This window comes from Nerophis lumbriciformis, linkage group LG17 (assembly GCF_033978685.3).
Source record: "Nerophis lumbriciformis linkage group LG17, RoL_Nlum_v2.1, whole genome shotgun sequence".
NCBI lineage: Eukaryota > Metazoa > Chordata > Actinopteri > Syngnathiformes > Syngnathidae > Nerophis > Nerophis lumbriciformis.
Window position 1 is genome coordinate 35,752,501 of NC_084564.2, and position 20,089 is coordinate 35,772,589.

The following is a 20,089-nucleotide window of genomic DNA, read 5'->3' on the forward strand; positions in this document are numbered from 1 at the left end:
ATATATATATGTATATACTGTATGCAACTATATAGATGTATATACTGTATGCAACTGTGTCCGCCTATTTAAAGTTTCATGCACTTAATTTTATCAATGTTTAGTAGTTACTCTCTTTAAATGATTAATCAAAACTGTTTCTAGGAGCAGGGAAACCTGCGAAACAGGCTTGTGGGGATGAAATAGCCTCTATGTTTTTTCATGACCTAACGTACATATATATATATATATATATATATATATATATATATATATATATATATATATATATATATATATATATATATATATATATATATATATATACGTATATACTGTATGCAACTATGTCCGCCTATTTAAAATCCAGTAACAAACATGTCTGCATTATTCAACTTACTGGCTTGATTCAGTGAACTATTGTGTGCACGAGGTGTCACCAAAAACTATCACCACTCCACTTCAATTTAAAGACAGCGTAAATCAATTTCAGATTATTCAGGTTAGTGTTTTTCACACCCGCCATTGTTTTCTGTTTAAGTAATTTCACTTAATAGACTTAGACTTGGATTTAGACGAACTTTATTGATCCACAAGGGAAATCGTTCCACACAGTAGCTCAGTTACAAAGGATGGAAAGGGTAAGGCTGGAAAGGATAATGCATGTATAAGGTAGACTAAAAATCTACCATAGTTGCAATATAAAATATAACATATATGTAATATTTACAGATTATATATACAGTATATAATATATACTGATATATTATATTTTGATATATTTTAATCAAGCCTTTTCTAAAATTCCACACTACAAAATAATAAAGTTACGTATGAGTCCTATTGATACCGTATCTGATATTTATTGGTATTGGCCAATTCCCAAGGTTCCGATATCTGTGTATCGGCATTGGAAAAGAAAAAGTTGTATGGGAACACCAGTATTTATATTTATCGATTGTTATGGTTTACTACAGCGATGCAACTTACGATGCCATCTGTGAGTTATTGACCAGGTACTCCAATGGGTAGCTGCAGCTGAATTTGTACAACAAACCAGGGAGGTAGCTGATTATAGTCGGTGGATCAGGCGTATCGATAAAGCCGGAGACGCTTCCAATTTGTACCAGGGACATATTCCCGTAGGCATTGGCCCCGTGGGCTGTGGTGACCTGCAGAAAGAGACAAAGATCCTCTAGCCTTGCGCCTCACTCCTGAGTCAATAAACAACATAGTGGTATTTATATATGGACAGAAGGGCTTTGTGTGTTGTTTACCACCAGGCTGTTTCCGCACGCTTCCAGGGTGCTGAGGCCAATGCTGAACAGCACAGCTGTTGGGAAAGTGTTATTGTTGATGAAGCCGCGGCACTGGGCATCGTCATAGTGACCGTTGAGGGCCAAGTCCGTGTCGCTGTAGCCGGAGAACAGCACGGGGCAGAAGTTGATCTTCACAGTGATGGTCTGGACGCCGCAGTATACGCTGATGTCCCGCTCGCCTTGAAAAAAATAGAATAGAGGATCTTTTTTTATTTTTTTAAATCGACACCCTCACCTGCAAACTAGGGCTGCAATGAGCAATTGATTAAATCGATGAATTCTATTAGAAAAAGTTTTGATTAATCATTTAAGGAGAGTAACTACTAAACATTGATAAAATTAAGTGCATGAAACTTTAAATAGGCGGACATAGTCGCATACAGTATATATATATATATATATATATATATATATATATATATATATATATATATATATATATCCATCCATCCATCCATTTTCTACCGCTTATTCCCTTTGGGGTCGCGGGGGGTGCTGGAGCCTATCTCAGCTACAATCATATATACATATATACGTTAGGTCATGAAAAAACACAGAGCCTATATCATCCCTACAAGCCTGTTTCGCAGGTTTCCCTGCAGCTAGAAAAAATGTTTGATCATTTAAAGAGAGTAACTACTACACATTGATACAATTAAGTTCATGAAACTTTAAATAGGCGAACATAGTTACATATATACGTTAGGACAGGGAAAAAAACACAGAGGCTATTTCATCCCTACAAGCCTGTTCCGCAGGTTTCCCTGCTACTAGAAAAAAGTTTTGGTCATTTAAAGAGAGTCACTACTAAACATTGATAAAATTAAGTTCATGAAACTTTAAATAGGCGGACATAGTTACATATATACGTTAGGACAGGAAAAAAAACACAGAGGCTATTTAATCCCTACAAGCCTGTTTCGCAGGTTTCCCTGCTGCTAGAAAAAAGTTTTGATTAATCATTTAAAGAGAGTAACTACTAAACATTGATAAAATTAAGTTCATGAAACTTTAAATAGGCGGACATAGTTGTATACAGTATATACACATATACATGTATAATATATATATATATATATATATATATATATATATATATATATATATATATATATATATATATATATATATATATATATATATATATATATACGTTAGGTCAGGAAAAAACACAGAGGCTATATCATCCCTACAAGCCTGTTTCTCAGGTTTCCCTGCAGCTAGAAAAAAAGTTTTGATCATTTAAAGAGAGTAGCTACTAAACATTGATACAATTAAGTTCATGAAACTTTAAATAGGTGAACAAAGTTACATATATACGTTAGGACAGGAAAAAAAAACACAGAGGCTATTTCATCCCTACAAGCCTGTTCCGTAGGTTTCCCTGCTACTAGAAAAAAGTTTCGGTCATTTAAAGAGAGTCACTACTAAACAGTGATAAAATTAAGTTCATGAAACTTTAAATAGGCGGACATAGTTACATATATACGTTAGGACAGGGAAAAAACACAGAGGCTATTTAATCCCTACAAGCCTGTTTCGCAGGTTTCCCTGCTGCTAGAAAAAAGTTTGGATTAATCATTTAAAGAGAGTAACTACGAATCATTGATAAAATTAAGTGCATGAAACTTTACATACAGTATATATATATATATATATATATATATATATATATATATATATATATATATATATATATATATATATATATATATATATATATATATATTTATATATATTTATATATATATATATATATATATATATATATATATATATAAGTTCGGTCAGGAAAAAACACAAAGGCTATTTCATCCCTACAAGCCTGTTTCGCAAGTGTCCCTGCTCTTCAGGGGAGTTTATACATACATATATACATACATATATTCATTTATTTACTTATATATATATATATACATATATACATACATAATGTGGAGAATGCATATATATGTTTAAGTGTTCTTTCTTTATCCATAGTCATGTTTAAAGCAGCTAATATTTTCCCATGTGTACCCTTTGGGTTTGTTATCTTATGTCTGCTAGTAAACTCTGTGCTTTACCTTGAAAGTGCTGGAATGTGTATTGGGAGTATAATGTACTCCCTTTTTACCTTATCAGTTTAGAACAATGGGGGGGGGGGCTCTTTTCGCACTAAATAAGCTGACTCTTTTCGTTTCAGTTGAGACCGCTTCAAGATGCCGCTATTAACGCATTGTAAGGCTGTTCTCCTAAAGCTTTAGTAAAACTTGGTAATATTCCTATTCTTGTCCTTCTTACTCAACATATATGTCATCCGAAAGAACTTGGGATTGACCAGTGACTTTTATTCCCTGAGAGGAAGGCTGGTCTGACGCAACAATATAAATATACATATACATATACATATACATATATATAGACACACTCATATATATATACTGTACATATATGCATACATATATACACATATATACAGCACATATATAATAGGGGTGCAACGATACACACAATTCACGTTTCGGTTCGGTTCAATATTTGAGTGTCACGGTTGGATATTTTTTTGATACAAAAAAAGAGAAATGTCCTTCCTTTTTTAAACTTGTAGTTTATCACAATAATCGACATTTTTGTTTCAACTCCAAAGTACAATTCTTAAATTAAATTAAATGTATTTGGTGCAAACAATGATAATGAAATAAATGCATGTAATAAACATGTCTGTGGTGCATTCTTAGCAGCATAGTAACTGGATGCTATACGGACACTGATGTTTTAAATTTGGGATTTGTCTTGTTGTACAAAGCAGGAACTATGTTATCGTGGAGGAATCTTGTTACAAGGCTCAAGTATTCAGAGCAACAGAAAAGTGTCGCATGTCGACAGCAATAAATGTTACAATCGCCCTATATATACATACAGTATAAACATATACATATATACACATACAAATATATACATATAGACACATATATAAGTGTATATGCACACATATATACATATACATACAGTACATATATTTGTATATATATATATACATTAACATATATTATACACATATATACTTTGTATATATTAATGTCATTTTATATATATATATATATACATACATACATACATACATACACATGTATAAAGACATACATAGATATTTACATACATATATACATACACGTAGATATATACATATACTTACATATATATATGCAGTATATACATCTACCTGTACACTTATACATATATACATAAATATATACCTATATATACATTTACACATAAACATACATATATACAAACATATACATACTGTATATATATATAGTATATATACATACACGTATACATATATACAGACAAATATACACTCTTATATATATATATACACATTTAAATATGCACATATATATATATATATATATATATATATATATATATATATATACATACATATATGCATATATACATATGTGTTTATATTTATACATATATTTACATATATTTACATATATTTATACATATATATGTTGTATACATGTATATATTTATATATTTGTATACATATACATACATATATACACATACATACATATATATACATACTGTACATGCATATACAGTATATGTATGTATGCATATAACTATATATACATACATACAAATACAGACGTGCATATACATATATATATATATATATACTGTATATATATACACACATTGACATATATATTCAAATGTATATATATATACATATAGACACATTTATATATACATATATACATATACATTTACATATATACATACTGTATATGAATAAACATTTATATACATATACATATATACATTTATATTTACATATACAAATATATTTATGCATATATATTTATGCATATATACATACATACTGTATATACACATATACATATATACACATACATACATATATACATATATATACATAAATGTATACAAATATACATTATATTTACATATAGAAATATATGTATACATTTATACATATATATTTATGCATATATACATACATACTCTATATACACATTTATATGCATATATACACATACATACATATATACACATATATACATATATACATATACACACATTATTACATGCATGTACATCCATATATACATTTATGGATATACATACATGCATACATACATATATACATACACACACTCACACATATACACACATATATATATATATGTATGTATACATATACCTATATACACATACATACAAATACAGACATACATATACAAATATATATATACATATATACACATACACATATACGTATATACACATTTATATATATTTAAAGTTAAAGTTAAAGTACCACTGATAGTCACACACACACTAGGTGTGGTGAAATTACCCTCTGCATTTGACCCATCCATGTTCACCCCCTGGGAGATGAGGGGAGCAGTGAGCAGCAGCGGTGGTGATATAACCCCCATTTCCAACCCTTGATGCTGAGTGCTAAGCAGGGAAGTAATGGGTCACATTTTTATAGTCTTTGGTATGACTCGGCCGGGGTTTGAACTCACGACCTACTGATCTCAGGGCGGAGACTCTAACCACTAGCCCACTGAGCAGGTTTACATATACACTTACATATGTACATATATACATTAATCCATTAATATTTACACATATATATATATATATATATATATATATATATATATATATATATATATATATATATATATATATATATATATACATACAGGTAAAAGCCAGTAAATTAGAATATTTTGAAAAACTTGATTTATTTCAGTAATTGCATTCAAAAGGTGTAACTTGCAAAAGGAGCTCCACTCTGTTTCCTGAGATCCAGGGTCAACGCAGCCGTCTACCAGCAAGTTTTAGAGCACTTCATGCTTCCTGCTGCTGACCTGCTCTATGGAGATGGAGATTTCAAGTTCCAACAGGACTTGGCGCCTGCACACAGCGCAAAATCTACCCGTGCCTGGTTTACGGACCATGGTATTTCTGTTCTAAATTGGCCCGCCAACTCCCCTGACCTTAGCCCCATAGAAAATCTGTGGGGTATTGTGAAAAGGAAGATGCAGAATGCCAGACCCAAAAACGCAGAAGAGTTGAAGGCCACTATCAGAGCAACCTGGGCTCTCATAACACCTGAGCAGTGCCAGAAACTCATCAACTCCATGCCACGCCGCATTAACGCAGTAATTGAGGCAAAAGGAGCTCCAACCAAGTATTGAGTATTGTACATGCTCATATTTTTCATTTTCATACTTTTCAGTTGGCCAACATTTCTAAAAATCCCTTTTTTGTATTAGCCTTACACAATATTCTAATTTTGTGACACACGGAATTTTGGATTTTCATTTGTTGCCACTTCAAATCATCAAAATTAAATGAAATAAACATTTGAATGCATCAGTCTGTGTGCAATGAATAAATATAATGTACAAGTTACACCTTTTGAATGCAATTACTGAAATAAATCAAGTTTTTCTAAATATTCTAATTTACTGGCGTTTACCTGTATATATATATATATATATATATATATATATATATATATATATATACATATATATATATATATATATATAAATATATATACATATATATATATGTATGTACATATATATATATATATATGTTCCCAATTTAAAAAATTTGGTAACACTTTAGTATGGGGAAAATCCATCCATCCATCCATTTTCTACCGCTTGTCCCTTTTGGGGTGGCGGGGGGTGCTGCAGCCTATCTCAGCTGCATTCGGGCGGAAGGCGGTGTACACCCTGGACAAGTCGCCACCTCATCACAGGTCCAACACAGATGGACAGACAACATTCACACTCACATTCACACACTAGGGACCATTTAGAGTTGCCAATCAACCTATCCCCAGGTGCGTATCTTTGGAGGTGGGAGGAAGCCGGAGTACCCGGAGGGAACCCACGCAGTCACGGGGAGAACATGCAAACTCCACACAGAAAGATCCCGAGCCCGGGATTGAACTAAGGACTACTCAGGAGGCACATGTACGAACCCCTGGCCACTGTGCTGCCTATATATATATATATACACATATATATTTATACATATATACATATATATATATATATATATATATATATGTATATATATATATATATATATATATATATATATATATATATATATATACATATGTATACATGTATACATATATATTTATTCATATATACATATACACATATATACATATAAACATATATATATATATACATATACACACATATATACATACATATATACACATATACATACATTTATATACATACTGTATATACGTGCATAGATAAAATATATACATACATACTGTATATAAATATATACATACGTATATACATAAATGTATACATATATACACATATATACATAGATATATACGTATATATTTACATATACATGTACCTGCGATGAGGTGGCGACTTGTCCAGGGTGTACCCCCGTCTTCCGCCCGATTGTAGCTGAGATAGGCTCCAGCACCCCCGCGACCCCAAAGGGAATAAGCGGTAGAAAATGGATGGATGGATGGATGGATGTATAAATACATACAGTATATACATACATATATAGTCATACATACATATATGTGTATGTACGTTTGTATACTTATACATACATACTTATATACATATATATTGTACATACATATATAGTCATACATATATGTGTATATATATATATATATATATATATATATATATATATATATATATATATATATATATATATATATATATATATATATATATTTATACATACATATATGTATATTTATATGCATGTATGTATGTATGTATATATATACATACATACTTACATAAATATACATATATACATGCATATATGCATACATACATTTATACATAAATACACATATATACATACGTACATATATACAATCACATTTCTGTCAGTATGCATTATATATATACAAACGTATATATATATATATATATATATGGGTTATCGGGTCTGTATTTTCCAAATGCTATTCCATTTTTATTTATTTTTTAATCTTTAATATATGTCCTACACCAAATATAAATAAATATTCAATTAAGATTTTTCATTTTAAGCATTTTTAGATTAGGAATTGAGGCTTTTTCCCACCTAATGCAGATGAGAAAGTGGTTTAAAATAGTGCTGTCAAATGATATTTTAAAGTAAATTAGTCACACGAATGCATTGTGATTAATCGTGAATAATCGAAGTAAAATACTTGCTCGCATAAATGAAATTAACTCTAAAAAGACCCCCAAATTGACACAAATGCAGTTTTGTTGTCAGAATGTCATACACAAACATGTTTTATTTGAATGTGCATTAATGTTAATGTTAATATTAATGTTAATGTTAATGTTAATGAGTAAACTTCTTAAATTCGACAGCCCTCGTTTAAACTTAAATCAGCTGTACAGAATATACTCAAAAAGCTTTGCCTTATCAAAACAGAAATAAGACTAAAATCAAGTTATTATATTTACTCATTGTTAGTTTATTAAAAATTGTTTTACAATGTTTTTACTTTTGTCACTGTACCTTATGTAAAATCTGCACCGCAACCTCAGAATTTCCCCATTGTGTGATGAAAAAAGTCTATCCAAAGACTAAATATTTAAAATTAAGGTAAAAAACAATTATTTCCACGGAACCACGAAAGCATATATTTTTAATTACCAGATACATACTGTACGTTACACCAATTGTTTTATCATAAGTAATATGTACAATAATCAAAGATATATTCCTTAAAATAACATAATTGACTCCCAAAAATAAGATTTTTTTTTTTAAAAGCAGAAAGTCACATCTTCTCGCTTTTTTGCCATATTATTTTGTTTGTTTTCAGTTTTAGATCTCAGATTTTACTACATATTACTTAAAGTAAGCAAAACATTTAGGTAAAAATAGGCATTTTAATAATATTGATAATAATATATTTAATGTATAAAACGATTTTCAAAAGCTTAGACACTTTACAGGGTAAAAAAGATTTAGTACACAATAATAATATAAAAAAAATAAAACCAAACAAAGCAAAGTTGAAAAAATGTGACCTTATTTCAGATGTATAATGTTGCTGTTTTTTTTATGCAGTAATCCTGCTATAGTATCTCGATAAAGGCAGAGCTTTTCTTTTTAATTTTTATTAAATATATGTGCTGTTTTTTTTGTTTTAATATAAAAAAATGATAACACACACTGCATGAATACAATTTAAATCAGGGGTGTCAAACACGAACAGGCTTTATCCGGCCCGCAGAATGAGTTTGCTGAGTATAAAAATTAACCTGAAATTTTTGAATGAAATAAAAAGCTGTTCTAAATGTGTCCACTGGATGTCGCAATAGCAATTCTTTGTCTCTTTGTAGATGATGCTACATATGTACAAAATAAACCACATGATGTTCGTACATCAGTCGAGGAAAATGATCAAACTACACAAATAACATCCAGTAATTTGATTTTGATATAATTTTCTTATCTTGATAAATTGAAAATAAACACCAATGAGTTCACTGATGAACATTATCACATCATTTATTCAGAAAATATAAATAATGACAAATAAATATAGAATACTATTAAGTATAAAAAAACAACAAAGACAACATGATGATTTGTGCAATTCCAAAATGTGCTTGTTCTATTTTTAAACAAAGAAAACAATCTGAAGTTGTACCGGTATTTATTTTTAAGTTATCGTGCCGTGATTTTACTTGGGAGTAGATTTTCCTCCACGCGGCCCCTCGATTAAAATGAGTTGGACACCCCTGCTTTAAATGAATACCTGTCAAAAGTCAGTGTTCAAAAACAAGAAAAAAAATACAAAAATTAGGGGTATTTTACTTGAACTAAGCAAAATTATCTGCCAATAGAACAAGAAAGTGTGGCTTTCCAAAACAAGTAAAATTAGCTCACCTCAATGAAACCAAAAATACCTTAAAATAAGTATATTATCACTAATAACAAGTGCACTTTTCTTGGTAGAAAAAAAAATTACACCTTTTTGCTCAATATGTTGAAAAATATTCTTAAATGAAGTAAATGCTCGTGCCATTATCTTGACATAATGATATGCGCTCGGCATCATGATTTTTTTATTTATTTCATGCTTGAAGTAAGAAATTATTACTTTAAAAAACGTAGTTTTATACTTGTGAGTGTTGATGACACAGCTTTGCATCAGTTTACTCAATATAGGTCATAATATCTCAGCTACAAGCTGTAATATCTTACTGAGATCATTTAGGACCAAAACCCTTAAAACAAGTAATAGACTCTAACATAAAATCTGCCTAGTGAGAAGAATTATGTTATCAGACAGAAACTAAGCATATATCAACCTTATTTGAGATATTTCATCTTACTTAGATTTCAGTTTTTGCAGTGTACCCTTTCATCCACTTCTTGCAATGACATGAAACAAGTCGACTGCAAACTTAATGAGTCTCGGTGCATGGATCTCAAAGTGCGCTTGTCTATTTTGGGATGTTTTTTTGTTTTGTGGAGTCAGTCTGTCTCCGGCTTATACGAGGCAGCGGGGGACTTGATGTCGACAATCTCCGACTGTGCATAGCAAAACGCGTACCCCCCCCCCCCCCCCCCCCCAAAAAACAATGCGGCAGAAAATACAAGGGTTGCTTCATGGTATCTGAAGGATCCTCACCAGGAAACCTGCTGTGGTGGTTGGCGTCACAGTTGTATCCGTTAAACTGGGCCGAGACTGACGCGGCGCTACTCAACAGGCTGGTGATGAGGAGGCACAATGGCATCATTTTCATTTTGGGCCGTTTTCTTCAGAAGATCAACATGGCGTGGAGCGCATTCCTCAGAAACGGCGTTAATCCCCGACAAAAAGTCAGCTCAAAATCCCCCGATCAAAGTAGTGCAACCTTCTCTCCTGGGGTTCTCCAGTCCTTCTGATTCCGGCCCCTTCTGCCCTCCCCCTCACCTCAGTCGCTCATGCCGACCCCCGTGCCTCACCTTTTTCAACCCCCTTTTAACCGCCCTCGTTCTACACCCGTTTAACCGTTTCCTGATGCCTTCAAAGCAACCTCACCAGGGAGAAGCTCAACAAACGGAGAGGGTTTGGTGGGGGCATTTGGCTGATAGGGAACGATAGAAGCGGCCATTATCCAAACACGGCCTCGGTGAAGGACATGGGAACCTCCATCAGATCTGAAACGGCCTCAACAAATCTTTTCACGGAGCCCGGAAACCTGAGCCGGCCGCCAGGGTTCCCACTCGCCTCTGCCGGTTGTGATCATCACCTGTCAGCTGACACAAACGGTGGGCCTCACCGGGGAGGTTTGAGTGGGGTTGTGTATAGCCGGGAATTAAGCTGTCATCGCTCTAAATTCACATTGACATAATAGTCAGCTCACAGTCTGAATGTGATTGGGATGCAGAAAATATTATCTCTCTGAGGGCCACAATGTGCTGTGCATTCAAAAAGTCTTTTTGCACTTTTATATTTTCATTATCCAGTTAGGTAAGGCTCTGACTAGGGTTGTACGGTATACCATAGCTATATAAATAAACATTGAAACATTGAAGTACTGCGATACTATACTTCAATGTTTCAATGTTTACTTATATAGCCCTAAATCACAAGTGTCTCAAAGGGCTGCACAAGCCACAACGACATCCTCGGTTCAGTTTCCACATAAGGGCAAGGAATAACTCACAACCCAGTGGGACGTCAATGAGAATGACTATTAGAAACCTTGGAGAGGACCCCTCTAGGGGAGACCGGATGCAATGGACGTCGAGTGGGTCTAGCATAATATTGTGAAAGTCCAGTCCATAGTGGATCTAACATATTATTGTGAAAGTCCAGTCCATAGTGGATCTAACATAATAATGAGAGTCCAGTCCATAGTGGGGCATGCAGGAGACCATCCCGAGCGGAGACAGGTCAGCAGGGCAGAGATGTCCCCAGCCGATGGACAGGAGAGCGGTCCACCCCGGATCCCAACTCTGGACAGCCAGCACTTCATCCATGGCCACCGGACCTGTGCCCCCCCCCTCCACAAGGGAGAGGGGGGCAGAAAAGAAAAGAAACGGCAGATCAACTGGTCGAAAAAGGGGGTCAATTTACAGGCTAGAGCAGTGGTTCTTAACCTTGTTGGAGGAACCGAACCCCACCAGTTCCATATGCGCATTCACCGAACCCTTCTTTAGTGAATAATAAAATGTGTCATGTCTGTGTAATCATGTTTTGTCTTAGTCATGTTTTGTTTAGTTATTTGACTCTTTAGTTTCTGGCTTTTCACTCCCTTGTCTTGTTTCCATGGTTACCCATTAGTTTTCACCTGTCATGTCACGCACCTGTTTTGAGTCACGCACCTGTTGTTAATCATGTCTGTGTTATTTAAGCTTTTCATTTTCTGTTGTTCGTCCTGACGACATCCCCGCATTTATACTCTCCACACACTTATGACCCTTGCTGCGCTTTTTCATGCCTTTTTTTCATCCAAGTAAGTTTTCTTTATTCAAGCCATAGTTTGCAAGTTTTGTTTAATTGTTCATAGTTTCTGCCAATGTGCAAGTTCTGTGTTTATAGTCTAGTTTTGTACCTCCGCCCCTGTGCGCGCCTTTTGTTCACTTCCTTTTTTTGTAGTTTTTGTAGTTTAAATAAATCATGTATTTACCTTCACGCCACATCTGGTCCAATTCACTTGCACCTCGGGAGAACAAACCAAGCCAAAGTCCAAGTCTTGACAAAATGATGGTTTTTTTTCAAATTCAAGACAAAGTTATATGTTTTTGGTAACACTTTAGTATGGGGAACATATTCTAAAGCAGGGGTGTCAAACTCAAATACAGAGTGGGCCAAAATTTAAAACTGAACAAAGCCGCGGGCCAAGGTTGAACAAATTAACCTTTTTGATAGGGACCCAAACAAGTTTTGCATTAAATATTGAACAAGCAAGGCTTATATAACTTTATAGTGACATGCAAAATCGAGTTTCAAATAATAATAATAATAATAATAATAATAAAAATATCAATGGCATATCAAATACAATTTAAATAAAAATTGAGTGCCTCTTTTCTATTTGCAGCCTTCTGAGGTAAATATCAACATTAACTTTTTCCACAGGCTAATAAATTTGAAAATAAAATAACAATGAATAAAACAACCATTCAGGACTTTAAACTGCTCAGTTTGCAACACACTGATCTAATCTGATGTGCTCAAGCCAGATACCTGCCATCTTTTCTTGGATGCTAGTTCATTAATGTCGGGGCTCAGGCTTTGAGCTGAGGCAACCTTCATTATCGAACGAAGGTGTTCATCAGTCATTATATCTCGTATTACACAGTCTTCCAGGCACTGCTTTTACCTACTCAGTGGCCTAGTGGTTAGAGTGTCCGCCCTGAGATCGGTAGGTTGTGAGTTCAAATCCCGGCCGAGTCATACCAAAGACTATAAAAATGGGACCCATTACCTCCCTGCTTGGCACTCAGCATCAAGGGTTGGAATTGGGGGTTAAATCACCAAAAATGATTCCCGGGCGCGGCCACCGCTGCTGCCCACTGCTCCCCTCACCTCCCAGGGGGTGATCAAGGGTGATGGGTCAAATGCAGAGAATAATCTCGCCACACCTAGTGTGTGTGTGTGACAATCATTGGTACTTTAACTTTAACCAGTCACAAAATATGAGTAGCTCCTGTACGCACACACACGTAAATGCAAAGCATACTTCATCAACAGCGATACAGTTTACACTGAGAGTGGCCGTATAAACAACTTTAACATTGTTAGAAATATACGCCACACTGTGAATCCACACCAAACAAGAATGACAAACACATTATGGGAAAACATCCGCATAGTAACACAACATAAACACAACAGAACAAATACCCAGAACACACACACACACCCCCCCCCCCCCCCCCTTCACACACACACACACACATACACACACCTTGTAGCGTCCCGGAAGAGTTAGTGCTGCAAAGGGTTCTGGGTATTTGTTCTGTTGTGTTTATGTTGTGTTACGGTGTGGATGTTCTCCCAAAATGTGTTTGTCATTCTTGTTTGGTGTGGATTCACAGTGTGGTGTATATTTCTAACAATGTTAAAGGTTTTTATACTGGCATCCTCAGTGTAACCTGTATCGCTGAAGATCAAGTATGGGTTGCATTCACTTCTGTGTGCGTGCCAAAGCCGCACATATTATGTAACTGAGCCAGCACTTGTTGGACTGGACGAAAAGGGGATGTTACAATTCTCGGGAGGGGAGTCTCCCGGGAGGTTTGGCAAGTATGAGAATTAGCGGTGTACCGCGGCACCGCCGCTGTGTATAATGGGCGGGCCAGCTCTAGTGTTGATTTGATATCACCTCAGGGGCCAAGTGAAATTACACGGCGGGCCAAATTTGTCCCGCGGGCCAGAGTTTGACACCCATGTTCTAAAGTCACAAAGACTTAATTTAGAGTTTTTTGGACACTAGGGGAACATATTCTAAGTAATAAATACTTAATTTAGAATTATTTGGTTAGGGTTAGGGTTAGGGTTAGGGTTATAATAAAGCCATGCCGAATAAGGCATTAATAAGTACTTAATAATGACTAGTTAAGAGCCAATATGTTACTAATTTGCATGTTAACAAGCAACTAATTAATGGTGAATATGTTCCCCATTCTAAAGTGTTACCATGTTTTTTTTACTGGTGCACAAAATGAACCGTGCATGAACATCACCTTGTTCTAAGAACAAAACCAACACAGTGCATAAACTCACAACAAATTACACACCTGCAAATCACTCTGACTTCTGCTGTTGCCGTATCCGCAATACGCCGATAGGGAGAAGTTTGTATTTACACGATGAGTCAGGTGTGTTTTGACCTCCGCCAAACCCCTGAGGCCGACTCACCGAACCCCTAGGGTTCGATCGAACCCAGGTTAAGAACCACTGGGCTAGAGTATACAAATGAGTTTTAAGATGGGACTTAAATGCTTCTACTCTGTTTGAAAAGTACCGGTTCGCCATATTTTTTTTTTTTTTACAGGCATGACGGTACGTCGTCACGTCGTGGCATTGCTGGTTTTACGAGCGGAGGAGCGTGTTCGGCAGCGCACAATCACATAGTACTTACAAGCAGACACAGTGTGTAGACAGAAAAGGGAGAACGGACGCATTTTGGCTTAAAAGCTGAAGATAAAGGTTGTAGGAGCGTAATTTAAGTCCCCTCTTAAAACTCATTTGTATACTCTAGTCTTTAAATAGACCCCCTTTTAGACCAGTTGATCTGCCGTTTCTTTTCTTTTCTGCTCTGCCCCCCTCTCCCTTGTGGGGGGGGGGGGGGGGGGGGGGGGGGCGCACAGGTCCGGTGGCCATGGATGAAGTGCTGGCTGTCCAGAGTCGGGACCTGGGGTGGACCGCTCGCCTGTGCATCGGTTGGGGACATCTCTGCGCTGCTGACCCGTCTCCGCTCGGGATGGTCTCCTGCTGGCCCCACTATGGACTGGACTCTCACTATTATGTTAGATCCAATATGGACTGGACTCTCACACTATGATATTAGATCCACTATGGACTGGACTCTCACTATTATGTTAGATCCACTATGGACTGGACTCTCACACTATTATGTTAGGTCCACTATGGACTGGACTCTCACTATTATGTTAGATCCACTATGGACTGGTCTCTCACTATTATGTTCGATCCACTATGGACTGGACCCTCACACTATTATGTTAGATCCACTATGGACTGGACTCTCACACTATTATGTTAGATCCACTATGGACTGGACTCTCACTATTATGTTAGATCCACTATGGACTGGACTCTCACTATTATGTTAGATCCACTATGGACTGGTCTCTCACACTATTATGTTAGATCCACTATGGACTGGACTCTCACACTATTATGTTAGATCCACTATGGACTAGACTCTCACTAATATGTTAGATACACTATGGACTGGACTCTCACTATTATGTTAGATCCACTTTGGACTAGACTCTCACTATTATGTTAGATCCACTATGGACTGGACTCTCACACTATTATGTTAGATCCACTATGGACTGGACTCTCACACTATTATGTTAGATCCACTATGGACTGGACTCTCACTATTATGTTAGATTCACTATGAACTGAACTCTCACTATTATGTTAGATCCATTATGGACTGGACTCTCACATTATTATGTTAGATCCACTATGGACTGGACTCTCACTATTATGTTAGATCCACTATGGACTGGACTCTCACACTATTATGTTAGATCCACTATGGACTGGACTCTCACTAATATGTTAGATACACTATGGACTGGACTCTCACTATTATGTTAGATCCACTATGGACTGGACTCTCACTATTATGTTAGATCCACTATGAACTGGACTCTCACTATTATGTTAGATCCACTATGGACTGGACTGTCACTATTACGTTAGATCCACTATGGACTGGACTCTCACTATTATGTTAGATCCACTATGGACTGGACTCTCACTATTATGTTAGATCCACTATGGACTGGACTCTCACACTATTATGTTAGATCCACTATGGACTGGACTCTCACACTATTATGTTAGATCCACTATGGACTGGACTCTCACACTATTATGTTAGATCCACTATGGACTGGACTCTCACTATTATGTTAGATCCACTATGGACTGAACTCTCACACTATTATGTTAGATCCACTATGGACTGGACTCTCGCACTATTATGTTAGATCCACTATGGACTGGACTCTCACACACCCCTGGTCTACAGAGTCATAGAAATGGCAGTATTACAACAGAGTAGAACATGTGTTTTAATTAATGCAACCACTCTGCTTATACGTAATTGTGGTCGTGGCAACCATGTGCATGATAAATAATTAGACTCTAAATTAGACTGGAAATAGTCCACAAAGTCATATAGAAATTGTAGTAATACAGCAGAGTGGAATGTGTGATGTAATAATGCAATCACCCTTCTTGCAAGTAATTATGATTGTGGCAACGTTGTGCAAGATATGTAGTTAATCAGTGTGGAGGGAGGCGTGGTCTGCGGGCCTGCCGCGGAGCGGGGTGTGTAAGGAACGGCCTCGAAGCACAGCTGGCAGGTGATTGGATTACCCAGCTGGGGATGATCATCCAATCACCTGTCATGCTTATTAGCAGCAGCCGGACCGAGAAACCGTTGATGGCGTTGGAGTTGCTGGTGAGCAGACGCACGCAAACGTACGAGACCACGGCGAGAGGAAAAGAGATCCAGAGCAGACTGAAAAGTCACGGAGCAGAGACTGTCGTGGCGTGCTTCCGGAAAAGACTGAAAAGGGGTAGAGTGGAGTGCTGTCCTAGCGTGTGTGCACTGCCAATAAAAGACATTGATAACACCAGACATCCGGGCTAGATTTGTCAGCATCATGAGAACCCACTAGAGCGACACCACCACAATCAGACTTTAGATATAACTAAAAAGAGTCCACAAAGTCATAAAAATTGCAGCCATATCGCAGAGTCGAACATTTCATTTAGTTAAGGCAATCTCTCCTCTCGCAAGTAAATATGATAGTGCCAACCTTAGGCAAGATAAATACTCAGACTCCAAATATAACTGGAAATAGTCCACAAAGTCATAGAAACTGCAGTGATACAGCAACATAGAATATATGATAACGTAGAACGTGTGAGTTAATTGATGCAATCATCTTTCTTGCAAATAATTATAATAGTGGCAACTTTATGCAAGATAAATAATCAGACTCCAAATATGACTGGAAATAGTCCACAAAGTCATAGAAACTGCAGTGAGACTGCAACAGAGAACATATGATAACGTAGAACGTGTGAGTTAATTGATGCAATCATCTTTCTTGTAAATAATTATGATAGTGGCACCTTTGGGCAAGATAAATAATCAGACTCCAAATATGACTAGAAATACCGGTAGTCCACAAAGTCATAGAAACTGCAGTGATACAGCAACAGAGAACATATGATAACGTAGAATGTGTGAGTTAATTGATGCAATCATCTTTCTTGCAAATAATTATGTTAGTGGCAACATTTCGCAAGATAAATAATCAAACTCCAAATATGACTGGAAATAGTCCACAAAGTTATAGAAACTGCAGTGATTCAGCAACATATAACATATGATAACATAGAATGTGTGAGTTAATTGATGCAATCATCTTTCTTGCAAATAATTATGATCGTGGCACCCTTGGGCAAGATAAAAAATCAGACTCCAAATATGACGGGAAATACTCTACAAAGTCATAGAAACTGCAGTGATACAGCAACATAGCACATATGATAATGTAGAACGTGTCAGTTAATTGATGCAATCATCTTTCTTGCAAATAATTATGATAGTGGCACCCTTGGGCAAGATAAATAATCAGACTCCAAATATGACTGGAAATAGTCCACAGAGTCATAGAAACTGCAGTGATACAGCAACAGAGAACATATGATAATGTAGAACATGTAAATTAATTGATGCTATCATCTTTCTTGCAAATAATTATAATAGTGGCAACTTTGCGCAAGATAAATAATCAGACTCCAAATATGACTGGAAATAGTCCACAAAGTTATAGAAACTGCAGTGATACAGCAACATAGAACATATGATAACATAGAACGTGTGAGTTAATTGATGCAATCATCTTTCTTGCAAATAATTATGATATTGGCAACTTTATGCAAGATAAATAATCAGACTCCAAATATGACTGGAAATAGTCCACAAAGTTATAGAAACTGCAGTGATACAGCAACATAGAACATATGATAACATAGAACGTGTGTGTTAATTGATGCAATCATCTTTCTTGCAAATAATTATGATAGTGGCAACTTTATGCAAGATAAATAATCAGACTCCAAATATGACTGGAAATAGTCCACAAAGTTATAGAAACTGCAGTGATACAGCAACATAGCACATATGATAACATAGAACGTGTGAGTTAATTGATGCAATCATCTTTCTTGCAAATAATTATGATAGTGGCACCCTTGGGCAAGATAAATAATCAGACTCCAAATATGACTGGAAATAGTCCACAAAGTCATAGAAACTGCAGTGATACAGCAACAGAGAACATATGATAACATAGAACATGTGAGTTAATTGATGCAATCATCTTTCTTGCAAATAATTATGATAGTGGCAACTTTATGCTAGATAAATAATCAGACTCCAAATATGACGGGAAACACTCTACAAAGTCATAGAAACTGCAGTGATACAGCAACATAGCACATATGATAATGTAGAACGTGTCAGTTAATTGATGCAATCATCTTTCTTGCAAATAATTATGATAGTGGCACCCTTGGGCAAGATAAATAATCAGACTCCAAATATGACTGGAAATAGTCCACAAAGTCATAGAAACTGCAGTGATACAGCAACATAGAACACATGATTGCGTAGAACATGTGAGTTAATTGATGCAATCATCTTTCTTGCAAATAATTATGATAGTGGCAACTTTATGCAAGATAAATAATCAGACTCCAAATATGACTGGAAATAGTCCACAAAGTCATAGAAACTGCAGTGATACAGCAACAGAGAACATATGATAACGTAGAACATGTGAATTAATTGAAGCTATCATCTTTCTTGCAAATAATTGTAATAGTGGCAACTTTGTGCAAGATAAATAATCAGACTCCAAATATGACTGGAAATAGTCCACAAAGTCATAGAAACTGCAATGATACAGCAACAGAGAACATATGATAACGTAGAACA

General features: G+C 35.6%; 1 protein-coding gene across 1 annotated transcript in view; it reads right to left on the reverse strand.

The window, feature by feature from the left end:
* Positions 1–11,110, reverse strand: part of LOC133614281 (zona pellucida-like domain-containing protein 1) — a 36,051-nt gene extending 24,941 nt beyond the window's left edge. The window contains exons 1-3 of the mRNA XM_061972128.1: positions 11,002–11,110; positions 1,257–1,477; positions 970–1,151 (exon numbers count right to left, since the gene is read on the reverse strand). Coding sequence (XP_061828112.1) covers positions 970–1,151; positions 1,257–1,477; positions 11,002–11,110 — 512 coding nt within the window. The remainder of the gene's footprint in view (positions 1–969; positions 1,152–1,256; positions 1,478–11,001) is intronic.
* Positions 11,111–20,089: the final 8,979 nt, after the last annotated feature.